Below are 18,331 nucleotides of genomic sequence, written 5' to 3' on the forward strand. Positions count from 1 at the left end.
AAATAATCATATTCCCTCCTTCATGAAGCTGCCAATTTATTATCCACCCAACTAATGACTGAACAATGAAAGGCAAGGTTGAGTAATGATCCTACATCAAGAAGAATTGCTTAATCTAATCTAGATTCAAAACCAACCAATCCAAATTCAATAAATATACCTAATTCATGGGTTTCTATTCATGAATTTATGAAACACTTGGACAAACTACCAAGAATAGGAACAACATTTGTATTATGTATGTAATAGCCACATCTCATCTTCACTTCATTTAGATGAGTGATAACCTTTAATTTAAAAATTCACTATTTTACAAAATTATCATTACATGTATTCATCTCCATGAACAAGTGATTGCAGCAATTTGGCTCTTCCAATTCCCATGAGCTAGTTCTTGAAGGAAATAGGTCTTTATTTTGAATGTGTGAGATTAACTCACTTATTTTGGTTGGACAAATAGATTGATACCAAGAGTCACATGGCTTGGAACCAAGTTCAACATAGGCACCTAAATAGAGAAGCCCCTCATCTAACTCCCATATCATGAGTAAACCCTCACCTAAGATTTATCAAGGGTGTAAATTGGATGTTGAGAAATAAATTTCTCTTAGGCTAACCTCACCAGATGTTTAAAAAACATGAGTGCCCAAAAGAAATCTCGGGTAGGGATACTCATCGAACAATGAAATGAGGGCAAAACTGATAGCTAAATTTCTCTTAGGGTCTTCCTTGTTGGACTTCGTGAAATGGATTTGAAAACCCAGCTTCACTTTGTTCAGCTACAATCCCTAGCCCTTGGCCTCACTGAGAAATATTTCTCTCAACTGAGTAGTGGGGTTGGTTGGTCAAATTGAATGAAGTGATAATTAGGGATACCTCAAATTATGATATATTGGGAAGAGTGTCCCCATGCCCTATGGGTGAGGTTGCCCTTTTTGGTGTGTGTGTTTGTCGACATCTATCCATGTTTAGTTAATTGGGTGCAAGGGTTGCCCTCCCATCTAGGTTAGTTCGCCCCATTGCTCCCATTGACAAATGGCTCCTTGTTAGCTAGCTTGTTTGTTCATTCTTTCAGTGGGAGGGTAGGTAGTGACCCTTGGCTAGATGGAAGGCTTTCTACCTATCTCCTTAAGAGTGAACGTCATTTTGTCCAAGAGAGCATAAGGTTTATCTCTATCCATCCATCCATCCATTATTTTGTTAGTTGTTTGTTTGCTCAATGCATAGCTTAGGTAGTGGCATTCCCTATCTTGGCTCGATAAATAGCTATTGGCATTGATTCTTCGCCCTCACAACTAACCATAGTTGGTAGTGAATGGGCAAAGTGAGAGAAAGTAAGGGTTTGGCTTCTTGGTTTTGGGAGTGGATCCAACTTTTGAAGATTCTATACATAACATGCCTACTATACTCCCACAAAGTTTTCTTGTTGCCACCTATCCCTTTGTCCAATGTATCCAATTATATTCTTTTGATTCTCATTCTATACATAACACATCTAGCCCAATATTATGAAAATGGCTCGATGCAATTGTGGCATATTCTATATGTAACATGTCTCATCCCAATACATCATACTATAAGTACTCAAGTACTTTACAAGGCTACAGATAGTTGAAACCATCAACAAAGAATCAAGGATGATTGATCTCAACAAAGTAGATAATGCATTAAGCTATTTGAACCCCACCCCATTACTAAAGTTATGGTAGGGCTCTATACAACATTGATATATGGCCTATTAGCATATAATTATTGGTGATTCAGCCAACAAGTTCAACCAATCAAGGGTGGGCTCACTATCTATCATGACTATTGCCCACTCAACTATGAGGAATTGTTGAAACTTGAAAGCATCTAAGCAGGCCATACCTTTACTATAGGTCATCTCTCTACAATATGCATTACTTTTGTCAATTCAATCTCCATAGGTTAAAGTTGGAGGTGCAAAGTGAAACATTTCAAAAAGCCTCACTGACCTCTGACTAATTGCCTCCCACCCAAATTCAACAAGCTATAAAGCTTGGTTCCAAAGGTTTTCCATATCTCAAAACACTTCATGTTTACCAAATAGTGTTTGACCTATCTTAATAGAAAGTTAGGACTGAAAGGTTGTCATCCTATCTATAGGGCATCTATAATAAGCTTTATATGGGGAGAACTTAAAATGCTCAAACAACATAGGAAATCTGGATCCCCTACCAACCAAGAACATCAATACTTTCTCTTGACAACACACAAATCAACAAAATCTCATGTCTTCTATCTTCTCCACAAGGATGCCAAGGTCCATAAAAATAGTAGCATTTATGCTTCACATACCTCACTAGTTCCATTGAGAGAGTGGACTATATAGGTACAAGCAATGATTTTCCCATATCATTTTTTTTAGTTTGTCCAACAATCTTATGTTCAATGTCTTGGATATTGGCCATTTAAGAAATGAGATTCTAGCGAATCAAACTAGATTGTTTTCTCATGGTAGCTTCAATTGTTTTTGTATCACCCTCCATTACATTCAATTCATCCCCACCTCAATGTCTTTATTACTCCAATTCTTAATCCAAGATGTACTTGAACTTTAAACTCCTCAACTAATGGTGGATCATCAGCTTGTTGCTCTTTTCCCAACTTTCCTATCACTTTAACAGCTCAATCAATAATGGGAGCTTTCCCAAAGAATAGTTTGTGTATAATTCTGCAGATTTGTTGGTGTGAACAAGGTACATTATCTAACTAATTCCTAGTTACAACCTTTTCACACATGTTCACATGTCAAGTTTACTGAGTTAGGTATCCTTCTAAACGTTTCCTGTAGAAGACATGTGATCTTATCCCCTAGTTGTCACATGACATAAAATTGAGACACTTGTCATCATCCTCGTTAGTCCCTGTCCTATCCCTCAACCTTGTTTATATAAACAAGGTCTCATATATTCATTTCATTGTATTGCATACATTGCATATGCACATCATTGATCATATTGATCTAATATTTTTAGCGTCCATTATTGCAAATTTATGCTCTTTCTTTTCTCTCTTGTAGAAGGATATTTTAGTTTTTGCAAGTGATCCTGGGAGCTTGAGTCCTTGACTGACTCTAACAAGTTTGAACTAGGTCCATTGGCAAAGCAAAAAGATGTCAAAATATTGGATGCATGATTGGGCTTACTTCATTATTGGTTTGATTGGAAGACTTGCTTAGGGTTGAGGTTAAGGGTTTAACTCCATCATCCTACGAGGGTCCCCACCTCACACCAAGACAAGTCTTTTCCCATGATCAAAGCCCACACTAGAGAGATTGAGCCATATTAAGAAAATTTTGAAGCAAGATTCTAGACCAATAACCTATGCTTACTTTGATTCAATTCACCTTGTAAGGCTGGTTCAAAGATAGAATAAGTCAAAAGCTCTAGTGACTAATTGAAGCAATAAACCAAACACTCTAAGATATTAGGAAAAATCCAAATCCATTATTCTAGTCAAAATTCTTAATGCCCCAATAATCTATAGGCTCCTTCAACCAATTTGAAACAGCCCCTACTATACTATATAAAGGGGGGCCCAACCTTCTATATTCTGTAATAGACTAAAGATACTAACATGCATTCGAATACATCAAATTATATTGAACAATTCTCTCTTTCATGGTGGTGAACAAATACAACCAATACAAGGGAACAATATAATGATAGAAGTCAATGCTTGTAATAACTTAAGCACTCATTGAATGAAGTAATGATGAGTTGTAGTTTTTGAAGCATGTTACGTATAGATCTAGCCAATTATACAAATATTCTCCAATTTGTTGTCTTTGTGCTACCATTCCCACACTTCACAAATAAGTTTGATTGAAAACAAAACTACCCTTAGAATAGTAAGGGCCTCCTATCCACCCGTAAAACTTAATTGAGAAAAGTTTACTAAACAAAAAGATTGTGTTGGAAAAAGAACATTTTGATTGTGTTGTGCCATAGTAGCATGTTATGCATAGTATTTGGCAAGGCCTGTAGTTTCTTTAAGCAAGGAACAATTTTGAAACGCAACTAAAGTTCTAATTTTAGTTGAAAAATTAAAAGAAAGATTTCAATTTGAATTTGTACAAAACAACAATATCATTGTGCCTTGCACGAAAATCTATAGTTCAAAATGTGAAGGTTGTTGTTGATGCTAAAGGATACATAAGCATGTAACTCTTGTATGCATATGAAGCTCCTATTGCTTATAGATCCATAGAATCTATGCTCATCTCTCTATAATTCTAGATATGTTGCTACTAGCTTGAATATTGGTGGACCATGGGACGATTGTAGCTGATGAAAGAAATGGATCACATTCGCTTTAGTTGCTAAAATAATATATATCAGTCAGTTTGATGGTCATGTCTGCAAGAAAAACTTTTGAACGATTATGAAATTGTGGTGGGGGAATATTGGTGTGGCCTCTTCCCACAATAATGTTGACTATCTCCTCCCACCCACCCTAGCTTATGAACCACCTACTAACTCAATTGATATTCCAATCAAGCTTTAGTTACCCCTCTCCTATTGCAGTCAAGAGCCTTGTCAGGCCCTCATCATCATTTTGTTCAATGAGTTGTAGCAAAATTCTAGTATGTTAGTTTTGGGTGGGGAAAATTGTGTTACATATAGAATCTAGTGTATTGGTCTTCTATCTTGTTTATGTAGGTTTTGGCTAACTCCAAAAGTATGAGATTTTGCTCGCCCTAACTCCATTGGAATGAATATGCTTCCATCTAGTTGATATGCTCATGGAAAGCAAGTGATTAGCTTCTGCTAGCTCATTGGCCCAACCAAATAGGAACAATTGAAGATAGTTTTCAAATTCCTAGATGAACACATTCATTCAACCAAGAAGTTGGCTTCGTTAGGTGAGGCTATCCCTTTGGGTTCCCTGATCCTCTCCCTAGCCTACGACGAAGCATATGCAAAGTAGGGAAACTTGGATGAAAGAATCAATGTTTATGCATGATCCCCCAATCAAGGGAAGGAAGTTAGCTTGACCAAGCCAGCCCAGACAATTGGGTCTTCCTAACTCATAAGCCTAATCAGCTTAGCCCAAGAAATAAATAATTACAAATATTGGCTCAAGTGAATTAAGATGGAATCTAAACCTTCCTTCCCCATAGGTCCCGAGGCAAGTGAAAGAAAATAGAGTTACAAGATTGGCTCGGCAACCCCAAGGATCCTATAGTCATTGCATTCCCTCAACCAATTCCCATCTGTATCAAATATATTTCTTCAAGAAGTGGTTCATTTGACCCAAAATGTTGTGGCCTTACCTCCAAATTCGAGAAGTGATCATGCAATTCATCCATCCCACCAACTGATAGTCGATCCCCTACTAACTTAAGCAAATAAAGCCACTAGTGAACTAATCAAGGGAAAGAATGAGTAGTGGGTTGATGGTTGGACTGTAAAATCAATTGGTGTATCCATATCCCCTTCTCCCTCCTCCCCACAACAGAACTAAAAACTATTGGGCCTCATGACCTTGACGACTAGATAAGATTTGTTCCACCCAACTAGTTAAACTAGGAAGAGCAAATGGGTGGGGATGTTTGATTCAGTCATCTCGGGTCAATGCTTCTTTCATCTCCCACTTTGGGTAATGATAACACTATCCACCTTTATGGCAAGAGATGCACAACTAGCAAGAATAAGAAAAGAACCAAGTTTGTAGAAAAAATTGGACTTGACATTATAGTTTACAAAAATAATTGAGTTGAAGGCTGATTCAAGATGATCTACTACAAAACAGTTGGAATGAAATTGGTACACCAGCCACAAAAATTCCCTGCAGAAGAAATGAATTAACATTTGGGAGTTAGCTCACATGAGTAAAAATGATGCAAACAAATGAGCCTTCAAATTCTAAGAATGTATGCTCAACTTATAGAGGAAGCTTCCAATAAGGCCAAGGAGAAATATCATTTGAATGTCACACTTTAATCAGCCTTCACAAATACAACGATGTAACCATCTCAATTGATGAGGTGACAGGCCCTAGGGCCATTGGCCATGCACATGGACATCAATATTGATGACCAAGTTGCCAGAAATGTGTCATTGATATCTCATGTCAGTTAATCATTAAGTAACATCTTTGACTGGTTAAATTGTAATGCAAGGGATATTTGATAAACATTGATCCACAAGGGACAAAGAAGAGATTCGACATACCTCAAAGCCAATATCAAGCTTTCCTTGACAATTAATACTATAGAACGGAAAATAGAGGAACACAATGATCCATAGGCTAGGAGGATATTCCTCACACAAGTTCATCAAAAATGGATTCTGACTGTTAATACCTCAAACACACAAGAGTTGCCTTCAATACAATTCACAATGAATTACCTAAAGCTTCAACATGCAAATTACTCAAGTAGAGATATCAAAACCAACCAATGCACAAATGTGTTCAGAAATCAAAAAAGCATGCATTAATCTAGAGAAAACCAACTTCAGGTAAGAAAATCCAGAATAGGAAGCATTTACTTCCTGTTTCACTATCCAGAAAAATAAGTACAGATGTTTACAGTTTAAACATCTCTAACATGTGGTATTAAAGCAATACCAAGCTCCCACATGTTGCTAGAGTCTAACTACACTTGCAGAATACTCTAAATTTGACTCTTCCGGTTCAGCTACAAAGCAACAGTTAAAAGATATGGCCTCCAATCGCCTTAAAAAAAGTGTATTTATCATTTTTCCTCTTATTTTTCTCCTCCCATTTTAAGTTACAAGATAGCATAATAATGCCTTCAACCCCCATAGGAATGTGGAACATCATTAAAAGACCCAAGGGACACTTTCTTGGGTGTTGTAACAAATCATGCCATTTCAAAAGATTTAATAATGACTGTTGGACTGTTATACAGATTAGCCAATTTTGGTTTAAGAAATATGATTGTATCTAACCAAAAAGCCAGAACAAATCACACCTTTATCAGCATTGCAACAATGGGGAAAAAAAGCCAAAATAGTCGAAAAAACCATCTGACTGTAGCAGTCATGTCAAAACACGAACCCTCAACTTCTGGCAGCCATAACTTTCACATACAAACTTTTGCCTTTTTTTTTCCAAGTCATAGTAGAAGTAGGATCAAAGAGAGCTTATTGCAAAATCATTCCAAAAAGGAAGAAAGTTACAAGCATCAGCAATTAGCAGAATCCTTTGACTGATTCACTCCTCGAACGATTGTGAAGTCCCCATTGAGATTACCAGCATTTCACAATGAACCAACTGAGACTATCTGCAAAGAATCTGGAACCTTGGAGTCGTCTTTGTGATCACACAGTCAATCTGTTTAGCACATAGAAGATTTTGATCAAGAGAGAATAGGATATCTCTGGGTATTTTATTCTGAGTTGTGCGTGCATAAAAAACACACCAACAAGTAGTTTACTAGTTTAATAGATTACTTAGTATGCCATTTTTTTAATTTTCATTTGTAATTCTAAGGTTCTTATACTTACTCCTTATACATCTTTTTACAACTAATTTTTCAAGTACTATATATATTTGTGTTACCCACTCACTATTGTCCCCTTGTCATCCCCAAACTTAGGCCCTTAGCCCCTGAAGCTCATCTCTAAAATCCGTCCCCCTATCAAAGGGCTCCTTCGAACTCCTATAAATTATTTGCATATATGTTTGTTCCTCCATCTCACCTATTGTGCGAGTCATAAGATATGTTGATATACGCTCTCCTAGCCTTAGAGAGATTTATGAGACATCTAACAACATGCTTGGGCAGATCAAACAAATTATTGATAGCAAGAACCCTATTTTGGGCTTTCATGAGGAGCATATTAAACCAATCATGGCATGGGGATGGAACACTATGAACACCTTGTTTCATATAAGAGCCTATGCTCTAAAACCCAAATGGTATGCAGCAAGGCTTGGGAGAGTGCCTCTCTCTAATGATGAAGTTGAGAAAGAAACACCAATAAAGGCCCTTCAAAAGTTTGTATAGTGATGAGGAGTTTATCTTTCTCAAAACACAATGGCTAGCCTTTGTCAATCTTTGTGGTCCATAGTTCGACAAACTAGATGAGTAGATTAATAGAGCTACAGTAGCTCAAACCAACCCTATTAGATGATGGACAAGGCATGGCAAAGATGCATCAAAAATAAGATACTTGCCTATTTTCATAACTTGTCAACTCCTCTAATGCAAAGAGGAATTGGTCCACATATAGCTTCATACAATCATTCAAAGGGAATAGGCTTATCTCTCAATGATCTTGAAACATTGGTGATCATGCACAGTGCCTTGCGGCTTCAAAATCAATGGACTCCTAAGCATCATTAAACTCTATCCACATATTTGGATGTTGATCCTAAAAATGTCACACAGGTTGATGAAGAAGCACATTAGGGATTTCTTGGGACTTCCATTGAATGACGTAGCCCCTCATAGTGGCAGTGACTCAAACCCCAATTTTAAGGTAGGCTTACCATATGTTGATTAGAGACAGCTTTATATTTAATATATTTTTTTCATTTTTAGTTGAAACTTGCAGTCTTTGGGCATTTTGTTGTACTTTTTATATAATATATATGCACACTGACAATAAAAGAAATTTAATTTTGTTAATTTGTTTGTCAACTCACATGTGAAATCTTAATTCAAATCTAATGTTATGTAATAAGGTTCTATAATGTATATGATGAATGCCTTATCACTAATATTTGAAATTTTATATATTAAGAAAAACATTATAGTCATCCCCTAAAAAATGACCTCTCAAAAAATCTGTCCTAGAAATGCATCCCCTGCCATCCCCATGCTAGAAACTAGGTGGAACATAGCAAAATAATCACAAACTAAGAAAGAAGATGTCAGTAACAATGACACCAATAGAATGACCAAGCACGTATAGATACAAACAGATAAAGGGACTTGATTATGCACATAAATGGAATGATACAAATGAATATTATAAAGACTGAGAAAAAGCTAAGTTGCCGGTTCGGGTTCGGGTTCCGGTTCGGGTTCGAAGAACCCGGTACGCCGGTACGGCAAAATTTTGAAAAGGGGTTTGGGTTCGTTTGGGTTCGTTAGTACAAAAACATGTATATATATATATATATATATATATATATCAAAGCCTATAAGCATGAATTAAAATATGCATGTCACATAGCATCATATGAACAACAAAACAAACATAAACTTGTAATCATAGCATCATGATCATACCATAATTGATAATAGCATCATATACATCAAGTTTAATATCAAAATGACAAAATATTCAAGTATCATTGTTTCAACTTTCAACAATATAAACTTAAAAGTTTAATCATCAAATGGATCATCTAATTCTTCATCCTCCTCCTCCTCCTCCTCCTCATCCTCATTGACATTGACATTACATGAGTCAATGCCACTTGCACTTGCACTATAAGTTGGCTCAATTTCCGAGTCATCAAGTGTCAATGCAAGAAGCTGAGAACCAGGAGCATCCAAATCAGTATGCTCTGGCTCTATATCCCACATCTTTGTTTCCCCTTGTGTGTAGTCATGTTGTTTGTGTGAAAGAAGACGTAGGTTGGAATGCACATATACTAAATTCTCCGCTCTTTTTGATAGCAGCCTATTGCGCTTTACTGAGTGGATGAAAGAGTATGTGCTCCAATTTCTTTCTGAAGCAGATGAACTAGCAACCTATGAAGACAAAGTAAACAATTAAAGTTATACATTAATAAAAATAAAATTACTAGCAACCTATGAAGACAAAGTAAACTATAAATAAACTAAAACTTGTAAATTAAAAATTTTAATTAATTAAACTTACTTGTGATAAAACTTTTATAGCGAGGGGTTGTAGGTGTTGGAACTTGGAAGCATGTGCCATGGAAGTACCACCAGCTATGAGCATCTTTCTTGGATCTATGACGAAGTGCATCAACACTTAGACCATTCCCATTTGCGAATTCTATGAACTCATTTGTAACAACATCTCGCAAATCATCATCGGGATATAGTCTAAGAAATGCTGCCTTATACCCATCAGATACTTCTAGATCTCTCCATGGTGGAATCCTTCCTGGTTTATCAAGAAACTGATTGCTATAGTACTTAGGTGTCAAGGCATAGGCAAGAAGGTGCAAAGGAGTGGTCATCTTATTCCACCTCTCTACAATAATTAATTCCAGTTCTTTGAAGAATTTCTCCTGAGGATCATTCTCTTTTTCATTTATAGTGAACTTTATTTTTTCAAGCATTGAATCAATGCCATCATAAATCTCACCTATGCAAGGCCTATCCATGTCTGTATAGCGAATCATGCTCATGATGGGCTCAGTGATACTTAGGAGATATGTAACAAGATCCCACCATTTCTCATCCAATATTCTATCCCTAATTTTTCCTGCCCTCTCAGTGCTACTTTGCTTCCATACAGTCCAATTGGTGCTGATCACCATATTGCATAGTGCCACTCTAACTTTCACAAGTCGTCTTAAGACGATTGTGTTTGATGCAAAACGGGTCTCAGCAACCTATAACACAAATTAATGCCAAATTATTAAAAAATAAAGCCAAACTTTAAAGAAGAATACACAATATAGCTTACACAATGATATTATTAACATTGAAAATTCAAAAAAATCAGAAAATGTAAAATTAAATTACTATTTCACTTACCTTCAATAGCTCCAAATTCGAATAGGTTCTAAAAATCCCTTGAGACATGTGGTGGTTTGTGATGAACATCTGGATGTCCTCAGCCTCTGCATACACATCTCTGATCCATTTTATTTTTTGCCCAATCCTTTGTAGCATAAGATTGAGTGAATGTACCGCACAAGGTGTCCAAAAGATGTGATCATAGCGTTGCTCAACCAACAAACCAGCAGCTCTACAATTTTTTGCATTGTCCGTTATGACTTGGACAACATTGCGGGGTCCCACAGACTCAATGGCAGAGATGAGAATTTCTGCAATAAATTCGCCATCTTTTATTTGGCCCTCACAATCCACAGCTCTCAAAAACATTGCCCCTTTAGGGGACACCGCTATGACATTGATCAAGGGACGGTTTTTAGCATCTTTCCACCCATCTGAAACAATTGTTACACCTGTCTCAACCCACGAATCCCTTATGGGTTTCAATGCATCTTCAACCCTCTTCACCTCTTTCTCCAATAATGTTCCACGTACCTTCTCATAACCGGGGCCCTTATACCCTCTTGGTGCCTCATTAACACTTTTTATCATTTGCTTCCAATATGGGGAGCGAACAACATTGAATGACAAACCATTTGCATAAATGCACCTTACTATATCTTGATCAGCATTGTCTCTACTCTCATTTTGGAATGCGGTTTCTAAAGGCCCTTTTGTTCTTTTACGTGTCAAGGGTGGTTCACTTTGAGGTTCATTTGTGGCAAAGAAGGGGTGGTCTTCTACTACAATACTGGGATTAGAAGGGCCTTGCATTCCCCTTGTTTTCTTTGATGCGGTTTGGTTCAATCTACGGGCTTCCCTCTCTTCTGCCGCCTCATGCTCCCTAATATATTTCATCACTATCTCATCTGGTATAGGTTTACCATTTTTGCCAGGGCATTTTTTGATGCCTCTTCCTTTTATTCCACACAAATGGCCTACCACTCGATAATATGAACTATTACGTTCAATATCACATCCATGGCATTTCCAACGGAATCCCCCACCTCCCGGAAGTTGTTTTATAATGTCCACATATTTCCATAAGGGAGAATTTGGATCATTTCTTTGTTTTGCAATTACTTGTTCATTGCCAATGGAGGAAGATGTAGATGCCATTCTAGTTCCTATGGCAAGAAATAAAATAAACATATTCAAAAACAAAAACTAAATAATGAAAAAAAATTCAAGTTTCATGTTTGACAATTTGTGAAACAAAAATAGTTGGAAAAAAATGTTTAAAAACCTACCTCTTGCTGCCAATGGAAGCTTGAAAATGTATGGAAATGATGCTGCAACACTTGTTGAAGCTTCTAAAATCAGTCTTCAACTCCTCCTCTTTGATCTTGGAAGCCAAATTTTGTTCAACCTCTCTTCAACCTGCTCTCATAAAAATTTGTTTGCAACACAAATGAGGTGAAATGTGTCAATAAGATATTTTAGAAGTGTTTTTTAGGTTATAATTTTCGCTTTTTTAAAGGCGGAATTGAAAAAAAAAAAAAAATTGGTTTGTTTTTTAACTTATTGGGCCGCCCAGCCACGCGGGTTCGACTGGGTCCGCCCGGGTTCGACTGGGTTCGACCCCGGGTTCGACTGGGTTCGACCCGGGTCGAACCCACCCTGGGTTTTACGAACCCTGGTCGAACCCAGGTCGAACCGGACCCGTACCACGGACCCGGTCGAACCCGGACCCGTACCAGGGCTTCCCAGGGGCGAACCCTGCAACTTAGAGAAAAAGAAATGTACATTGAATAATTTTGTATTGAACATGAGTTGAGGTAGATGGATAGGCATGAATTGAAAGCTGTGCTACTATCCAACATACAAACACAGTAAGAAACCAGCAAGCAAAAATACAAAATATAATCTGATTCAAAAAGGGATCAAACACATGCTTAAACAGCCGCACAAGAAAAAAAAATAGCCAGTGTGAAAGCAAATAAAAATTTTGGTACGCTGCTTTTTCGAAAAAAAATTCTACATAGCATCGTAGTAAAATAATGAAGCACCCACAAACGAAAAGAAAACAAAGTCACATATTTACCTGAAGAGTACATGCAAGACCTGAATGGGAACCTGCAAATTGCTGCTGAACAGAAGCTGTGTGCTCTGCCATCCCTTTTTGAAATGCAGCATCTACTTGCTCAAACATTGCCCTGGAGGATCGCTCAAAGGCAGGAATAATTGAAGTCTCAAAACTTGTTCGTAATGCTTCCTGCAAGCACAATAGTAAAATCCACAGGAAATATAAACGATATGAGTTTGCTCACAATTTTATAACAAAGCATTTACAGTCTCAAATTTGTGTCTAAAACTTTATAAGAAAATTATACATTCTGGCAAAAATAATAAATGTGATACACCAAAGTTTTGGACGACCTGAAGAGCCTGCTTTCCAGATGACTGAAATTGTGACTGGATTTGCCTTGTCACAAGAGAATCTAGCTTGCTTCCAACTGACTTCTCCAGCTGAGTCAATGCTTTGTCGCTAATTCCTTTCTGCAGATATTTTGATTGGAAGATCTCTTAATCAAAGAAAAGAAAACAGGGGCATACAGTATCAGAGTAAAATGTATTGAATAAGAAACAGCTCAAGAAGCAGAAGGAAATATGATTTATTGAAAACCTCCATGCTCCTATCCAAGTTAGTAACATAGTGTAGAACATAGCAACAGAAAAACCTAGTGTAGCATATAGCAAGAGAAAAACCTGGAATGCATCATTAATTGCAGTTGAGATTGCTTTCTCCAGACTTGGAGTAACCATGCGTGCCACATTAGGGCCTAGAGAGCTAAACTCCTTTTTCAAAACACGCTCAAATATGGTAGGAAGGTCTTTATTGATTGCATTTGATAGTGATGTCATCTGTTGCACATGCTCGCGTTCTGCTTTCTCACGCTTTGCATTCTCCTCCTGAAATCTTGCCAACATAGCATCTGTATGAGCTTTCATTACCTTCTCTATACGTTGACCTAGGACAGCCTCCAGTCTCTTCCCCTCCTTTGTAACAGGTATAGACACCATCATACTCATCTTGTTTTGCAGATCCTTCTGAAGGGCAATGAGCTGCAACAGCTCCCAGAAGAATGTAGAAGAAAAAATGAGCCTTAATTTGGGATTGCTATACAAAAACAGAATTGATTATATTTTTTAAACTGACTTTGAAGAAATTATTTATAGAATAAAAATATATTGCAAATTGTAGAGCTCCCTTGTCAGAAGTTCGTACTACATATAAAAATTTCCCAAAATGCATCAGCTCAAGGTCTGATAAAATCGACTATCTGGAAAAGACTAGTCATTTTGCTTTACAGTAACAAAGAATGCCAACAGATAAGGTTTCCATGACACAGAATAGCATTATCACATAGAATCGCCAGTTAAACTTCAGCCATCAAAAGATCACTGTGACCAAGAATAATAAGAAGTCTGAAGACACCATTATAATATAATTGATCAACTACTATGTATAGGCTAGCCACTAGATAGATAGCCAAGCCCTCCTAAATTCAACAGTCAGTTATCAATATGTCATGATGTACACATGTTATACTCAATTCTATTTTCCTTGAATTCCATGTTGTCTCCACTTATGCATTAAAAAAGAAACTAAAATTCCTATCTTAGGGTTCCAGCAATGTAAACAATAACAGAAGATGCTAGAGCTCAAATATAAATGGATGACCATACCTACAAACAATGGGATTCCCTTGTATATAGACTTCACAGGATAGTTTAGACAGAGGACATATAAACCTACGACATTCACGGAAAGTCATTGTGCACCCTTTTTTTAAAAGCTGTTCCTCGGAAAATTTTGACAAATAATCAACAAAATGTCAAGAACAAATGTATTAAACACTTGAACAACATTCTCTTTAAGCCAAGGTTGATTATTTGTTGTAAGAAATCAGTTTGAAGCAACTAAAGTAGGCAAAAGATGAATCATCTATAATCCCAGTTAAAAAGCCCCTGATGGCTCCTGTCTCCGGCAGTTGTCTGAGCCTCGTTTCTCCTTCAAACCTTCATTCTATTTCTGTGATGGCTGTCGAGAATCCTCCTTCTGTCTTAAGCTATTGATGCTGCAGGCACTATTTGTGTGCTTCGTGCTGGTATCTCTGCAGTGTCTCTTCATTCAGCTAGATCTGCAGATTTTTCAGCTGTGTGTATGTCTGAGAAGTCGCCTCCTGTTGTGAGTTCTGGAGCTTCTCCTGTCTGTGCGGGAGCCTCATTTCTTCCCATGTCTGGAGGTTTGTTGGCATCAGATGTAAGAGTTGCATGCTGTCTGTAGAGATGGTCTCACACCTCCCAGTTCCTCCTGTATTAGGACTTGAGGTCTGTGGGAATAAATCTGTGTCAGCCGCAGACACTCTGGGTGACAAATCAAGTTTGTTGACGGTTAAATACTTTGAAAAGATTCCCCTTCTCAAACTGGAGGCCGATGTCATTGATGAAGATGACCATTATGTGAATTAGGCCTGTTTTGTAAGTTTCTGAATTTTTGGCCAAATCTACCTGAGATCCAATCGGTCAAAACTTGAACATCTAACTTACCTGAGGCAGTACCGGTTTCCACTGTATACAAGATTTTTTAATTATTGTATGTTCAAATGAGATTGATAGCAAGCTCATTCTCAAACTGAGGCCCTTGTGTTGGGGAAAATGCTGTTCTTCTAGTAAAGCCTTGTTTTCCTGCTTTCAAGCCTTTGACCAAATCCTTCTCTGTGATTAATCTTTCCTTGGTGGATAGAATTACTTATTTAATTTTATTTATTCTAACTCCACCATTTTTGTCCTTTTATGTATGAATTTGTACTACATTTAAAAAGGTTATGTCCTTTTGAAGTGGCAATGGGTTTTATTATTTTTCATTTATTAATTTGTATTATCTTACATCTCATTTATCTTTTAGCTAAATATTTCTTGGAGTGTAACTCCTTTCCTAGGTGACCACCATATTTCTTACAAGTAATATTCGAATGTAAGTAATTTCCATTGCAAGTGTGTGTTCACCCCTTGTCATGAAGAACAAGACATATAGGCACACACTTTTGAAGTGGACAAATATTGAGGATTGGAGTATAACTACTCTTTTCCTATGTTACCCCAAGTTTCCGGGACGGGGGGACGGGGGGACGAGTTTCTGGGACGGCAAATTTTTTTCCCAAATTTGGGGACGGGGGGGACGGCAAAGGGGACGGCTGTATAAAATATAGGGAAAATTTAAAATATATAGGAAAATTCTAAATGTTCATATGAAAACATGGATAAAGCATGCATCTATACATTATATTCATATGAAAACATGGATATAGCATGTGTATGATACTATGAAAACATTTTAGAATGCAAACATCGAACATACAACATTATCAATAGACTCAATACTCAATATGCACTCATAATTCAGAATTTCAATTCATTCACATTGTCAATATGTATATCATAATAGATATTAAAGAAATAAAATACATAATGGAGCCTAATCAGACTCAGAGGTTAAATTTTCACTACTTCCATCAGCGCAGTTCCCCCCTATATTTTTTGACGGGGGTTTGGGGGCAGCGCCCCCAACTTGGGGTCAAGGGGCATCGCCCCTTGCGGGGTCAAGGGGCAGCGCCCCTTGCGCGCTCCCTGTCGCGATACAGGGCGGGGTCGAGGGGCAGCGCCCCGCGAGGCCAAAAATACTTTTATTATTTTATATAGGCATCGGGTGTTATTTTTCTATTGGCAAAAAACCCTTCATGAGATATTTCACTCCCTCAATTACGCAAAAAACATCATTAAAAAAAATTGAAAATACGACATTTTTTATTTTAATATTTTTCCATAGCCCTAGATGTGGGGGACGTCTGGCCGTCCTCGGGACGGCTGGGACGTCCCCAATCCATCCCCAGCCGTCCCCGGGACGTACGGACGTCCCCCACAGCTAGGGAAGCTGTCCCCCCGTTTCGGGGACGTCCCCTCAAAATTTTGACAATTTGGGGACGGGGGGGGGACGTCCCCTGGCCGTCCCCAAGTCCCCGAAACGTCCCCGGGACTGGGACGGGGGTTTTCAGGTAGGGGACGCGTCCCCGGGTTTTGTAGCTCTTTTCACCTCTATAAATAAAGATTCTCCTTCCCTTTCTTTAAGTGTGGCACTAGCTATCTTGGAGTATAACTACTCATATTTTTTTTGAAGAGAGATTGTAAATATTGTAACATTTCAAGGTGTCATCTTCATTAATACAAATGGGGCTATCTTCTGTCAAACAGTTTCCCCATTTCACAAATCTTGTCCCAAAATTTGTGCTGCTTATGTTTCATTTTTTTTGTATTTGATCTTGCATTCACATTTTTCTAAAAGCTAAGGATCAAATGTCATCTAAGGGGATGGCCTCACACCTCCCTGTTCCTCACGTATCAGAGCTTGAGGTGTGGAAATGAATCTGTGTCGGCTGCAGCAACTCTGGGTTTCAAACCTTTTAGCTGGACACAAGGATTCGTTGAATCCTAAATGCTACTAGAAAATTCCCTTCTTGAGCTCATGGCTGATGTAAATGCAAAGACAACCATTATACAAAATAGGTCAGATTTGTAAGTTATATAATTTCTTTGCCAAAAACTGCCTGAGCTCAACTCCCAGGTCTCCAAATCTTGAACGCCAACTTATCTGTAACAGTAGTGATTCACCCTTGGGTACAAAGTTTTTTTAATCATTGAATGTTTAAATCAGAAGGATAGAGAGCTTATTCTCAAAGCAGGGCCCTTTTGTTGGGGAAATGATGCTCTTCTTGTAAAGTCTTGGTTTCCTTATTAGAATATTTAATTGTTATTTTTAGTTGTGTGTTTATTAATGGTCATTTAGTTGGTTGTTATATTTTTAGAGACTTCGTGATAGAACTGGGAGTAACTAGAAGTTCCTATTTTTAGAGTTTTGCTTGAGAGTTAGTTTGACTTCTATGAACTCCCAATTTGGACAACCGCCTTGTAATTGCCTATCAAAGGCTTGTTATTCCTTCAATAAAGTACGCTGATTTTTATTTCATGGTATCAGAGCGGGTGACAAGTTTTTAGAGAAAATTCGTGCCCTAGCTACCTGGAAAATAAAAATCTGAAAAAATCTGACAAGTTTTTAGAGAAAATTCATGCCCTAGCTACCTGGAAAATAAAAATCTGAAAAAATCTGACAAGTTTTTAGAAAAAAATCATGCCCTAGTGGGTGACAAGTTTTATGAAAAAATCTGATTGCTGATTCCAGATCTAAGGGTTTTGTTTGATTGTGGAGGGTTTGTGCCACGAAAGATTTTGAAGGGTTCCGCACGTCTGTTTTTCTGAAGCCTTCTAAGGGCTTCTACCACACAACTCTGATTTCTGCAGTTTTTTTTTTGAAATTTTAGGGTTTGTCTGCAATTCACAATCTTCTAAATCGCGTGAGATCTTACAAAAGCTGTTTTGTGGTCCGTTCGTGAAGGTTTTTTTGGTGCTGTTCTTCCCCGCACGACTCAACATTTTTGGAGCCACAACTGTTTTCTTTTGGCGCGAGGGTTTGGACATGAATCGCGCAGGTCTGTTTTCGTGGGTCTGCAACTATAATTTTCACGATTTTCACACAACTGTTAGTGTTTTCGCGGAGGACAACCGTGCGAA

General features: G+C 37.7%; 2 protein-coding genes across 6 annotated transcripts in view; both read right to left on the reverse strand.

Moving 5' to 3' along the window:
• Nucleotides 1–18,331, reverse strand: part of LOC131042443 (enhancer of mRNA-decapping protein 4) — an 81,494-nt gene that overhangs the window by 6,579 nt on the left and 56,584 nt on the right. For all 3 annotated transcript variants that reach the window (XM_057975719.2, XM_057975718.2, XM_057975717.2), the window contains 3 exons: nucleotides 13,412–13,768; nucleotides 13,082–13,201; nucleotides 12,747–12,917 (listed from right to left, as the gene is read on the reverse strand). In XM_057975719.2, coding sequence (XP_057831702.2) covers nucleotides 12,747–12,917; nucleotides 13,082–13,201; nucleotides 13,412–13,768 — 648 coding nt within the window. The remainder of the gene's footprint in view (nucleotides 1–12,746; nucleotides 12,918–13,081; nucleotides 13,202–13,411; nucleotides 13,769–18,331) is intronic.
• Nucleotides 9,086–12,091, reverse strand: LOC131875747 (uncharacterized). 3 transcript variants are annotated; one of them, XR_009372478.1, is made up of 3 exons: nucleotides 11,953–12,091; nucleotides 9,831–11,829; nucleotides 9,105–9,700 (listed from the first exon to the last, which is right to left on the reverse strand). XR_009372478.1 is itself a non-coding variant. In XM_059220396.1 (2 exons), exons 1-2 carry the CDS (start codon nucleotides 10,459–10,461, stop codon nucleotides 9,693–9,695), a joined length of 639 nt encoding a protein of 212 aa, XP_059076379.1. In that variant the 5' UTR covers nucleotides 10,462–12,091; the 3' UTR covers nucleotides 9,086–9,692. The 3 variants fall into 3 exon arrangements, 1 of the variants encoding a protein (XP_059076379.1); XM_059220396.1 differs by having other exon boundaries at nucleotides 9,086–9,700; nucleotides 9,831–12,091; XR_009372477.1 differs by having other exon boundaries at nucleotides 9,106–9,700; nucleotides 9,831–12,091.

This window comes from Cryptomeria japonica, chromosome 1 (genome assembly GCF_030272615.1).
Source record: "Cryptomeria japonica chromosome 1, Sugi_1.0, whole genome shotgun sequence".
NCBI classification, from domain to species: domain Eukaryota; kingdom Viridiplantae; phylum Streptophyta; class Pinopsida; order Cupressales; family Cupressaceae; genus Cryptomeria; species Cryptomeria japonica.